Below are 3,009 nucleotides of genomic sequence, written 5' to 3'. Positions count from 1 at the left end.
AAACGATACTTTATTAATTCTCTCTTATTTTCAGGTTCTCGCCGCTGGATGGATCGCCGCCTCGACGCTGGATCGCATCTCGGAACTCCTTCGGACGACGGCGGGTCGCTCGCCGACGGAACAGGTAAGTAGAATATAAGTATGTTTAGTTAATCGTCAATTTTCTATTTCAGCCTCTCGCCCCGGATGGATCTAAGCCGCCGCTGACTGCCCCAGATCCTCGCCTTATCGCATACTGGAACGCCGCTGGACCATGATGGATCGATGCCGTGGGACGAGGTACGTAGCAGGTAAGTAATATCAATTAACTTGACACTGCGTATATTAACAAACGATTGATTTATTTCAGATCGTCGCCCTCGATTACAATTCAACTTCGCAAATTATGCGCGCCACGCTGACACAATAGTCGAACGCCTTTATAATTAGTAATTAATTACCGCTCGCGTCTTCGTTGCGAGTTACTTTAACGCGCTGGTACGCGGGAGTGCTGGGTTGTAATATATCGCTGCGCTAAACTACGCACTAAGTCCGTGTTGCACGAGTGTTACCGAAGAACGTGTTACCGCGACCACGATATCCGAGCGACTGCCTCGAGTTACCGTGCTCGCGCTGCGTCCCCACCGCGGGCCGTCGCTCCCACTCTCTCGGCCTACTACGCTGCGGTACCAGGCCGTGCCAGCTTTCACCATTTTTTGCCTGTTTACGATTTCCCCGATCATGCGTGTGCCGCGTGCCGAGCTTCCGGAACCTTCTCTCGCGCGGCCCTTCCCGGCGCTCCTTCCCGCGCCTTTACGCGTAGCGCGGGGCCGCTGTGCCCGGCGATGATGGTCTCCGTTCGGGTTTGCGGCGCCTCCACTCGTCCAGGCTCGCCGCGCATGCGTGTGCTGACGATTCCTCGCGTCGTCCTAATTTTCTGACCTTGTTCGCACACTTGGGTCAATCTGACCCGGTTCCGCTATCTCGCAAACTAACTATCGGAGCTTCGCGGCGTGTCGCCTCACGAGTCCCGCGCTTGCCGCTAGTTGTGCCCCGAACGTTACCTCTTTTTAGCCGACTCACTCGGTTCGCACACCTGGGTCTATCTGACCCGGTTCCGCTCTTTCGCAAACTAACTGTCGGAGCTCCGCGGCGTATCGCTGTATGACCTTCACGTGCGCCTCCGGTGGTGTCGCCAACGCCATCTCTTCTAACTCGACTTACTCGGCTCGCACACCTGGGTCTATCTGACCCGGTTCTATACGACAAGGAACGCTAGCCATATGTGCTCTTCGGACTCGCATATCCGGTGTTATTCGCTATGGTTGGCCGATGGCCATCTTCGGGGTCGCCGTTACCTCTGGCCCGTCGGCCGTCGTTACCTCCGGCGGGGTTTTCCGCCTTATTTCGTCCTCGACTACGTGACCGAAGCGAACGGTTGCAAGGTCTGGATCGTGGCATCCCAGCGTCACACGCGTGTGACATAATCTCCCCAATCCAGGCCGCGTGTTCATCCACCTCCTCCGGCACAGAGATGTCGTCTACCCACAACGACGTTCGGATAAACGCCCGAAAAAAATCCGGGTCCATCCGGCGCAGCGCTCACTTCGGGAAACGTGTGTTGGCCTCCCGGCGGCGGGCCCGGACCTCAGGGGGGAGACCGGGAGAGACATCTCGATGAACAAGTGGTCCGAGAGAGTCTCTATCTCCTCGGCCACCCTCCATCCCCTGATGCGTCGTGCGGCGGGGGGACTGGCCCATGTCAGGTCGACAATAGACCCCCCACTGTGCCGCACGCAGGTCCGGGCACTGCCGGTGTTTACCAGCACCAGACCCAGGCTCGCCGCCCAATCCGCTAGGATCCGTCCTCTCGCATTGGTGACCGGGGAACACCAAAGTGCCGATTTGGCATTGAAGTCCCCGGCCACCACCACCGGACCCGGCGGGATCCTCGCGTGGCACTCTCGGATATCCTCGAGATGCTCCTCGAACTGGGCCACGTCAAACCGGGGGGGAATATAAACCCCGATCACATTGACGTGACCCCACTTGACAGCGACGAACCCGTCCCCCGCTTCGAGACGAGAGCAGGGAACGGGCTCACCCGTCATTCGCCATGTTATGGCCACCGAGCCGTGCCGGTCGACCGCCCAGCACGGGTGATTGGGCGGCACCCAATACGGCTCGGCGGCCATTCCCAAGCCACTGCCGCGCTCCGCCATCGTGTGCAGGAACACGTCCTGCGAAGCGCGACAGTGGTTAAGATTTGCTTGGCCTTTGGGCCATTAGTGACAGCCCTCTTTAGAGGCCTCCACCTCTTTTTCTATCTCAAGCCCGTCGTCGGGCAGAGCCGCTGTCAGCGGATCCCTCGTCTTGTCGTGGTGCTCTATCTCAACGGGCAGCTGCCCATCGATGTCGGCTGGTAGAGCTTCCGGGGGTAGCAGCGAAACCCGTTGCTGCTGTTCCGGCGGGAGTGCCGGTCCCCTATCCTTTCTACGACGCTGGGCCTTGGGCCTCGTGTCGTGGCCGCCCTTTTGACAGGGGTCTTCTTAGGGACAACCACGTCGACTCTCTCTATACCCGTAATAACGGGCAGTAGGCGGGAAGGTTCGGGAACCGTCTCCACCTCCATCGCAGTCGTCTCATCCCTGGTGGAAGAGGGCTTTGCTTTTGGCGCTTTGCCGGCCTTCCTACCAGGGGCCGTTGGTGCCTTGCCCTTACCCGACTTAGATATCGGTTCCGGGGCAGAGCGCTTTGCACCATCCCCCGATCGACGCTCTGGCATCGCGGCTCCAATAGTGGCGACCAGCTCCTGGAACATGCCACGCATCTGGCTAGAGAGGGCCGTAAGGATTCTATCCTCTATAGTCTGGCCTTCTGTAGCCAGGGCTCCGGGAGAAACCGCCTCCTCCAAGAGGGTAGGACCCGTTCCTTGAAGAGCTGGTCTGTAGACCGGCGGTTGACCATCTCGCTTCAGCTCGTCCAGGATTTTGCGACGCTTAATCTCGGCCGCTGCCTTCTCTTGTTCTT

At 58.9% G+C, this 3,009-nt stretch overlaps 1 protein-coding gene across 1 annotated transcript; it reads right to left on the bottom strand.

Moving 5' to 3' along the window:
* Positions 1 to 1,298: 1,298 nt before the first annotated feature.
* Positions 1,299 to 2,201, bottom strand: LOC139787130 (uncharacterized). Its single transcript, XM_071726219.1, has 2 exons — positions 1,803 to 2,201; positions 1,299 to 1,520 (listed from the first exon to the last, which is right to left on the bottom strand). The coding sequence occupies exons 1-2, from the start codon at positions 2,199 to 2,201 to the stop codon at positions 1,299 to 1,301; spliced, it is 621 nt and encodes a 206-aa protein (XP_071582320.1).
* Between the last annotated feature and the right edge of the window lie 808 nt (positions 2,202 to 3,009).

This window comes from Temnothorax nylanderi, unplaced genomic scaffold (assembly GCF_030848795.1).
Source record: "Temnothorax nylanderi isolate EJ_2023f unplaced genomic scaffold, tnyl_v1.0 TNYL_tig1288_pilon, whole genome shotgun sequence".
NCBI classification, from domain to species: Eukaryota; Metazoa; Arthropoda; class Insecta; order Hymenoptera; family Formicidae; genus Temnothorax; species Temnothorax nylanderi.
Note: the sequence above shows the minus strand (reverse complement) of the source record. Positions and strands in the feature narration are given on the sequence as shown.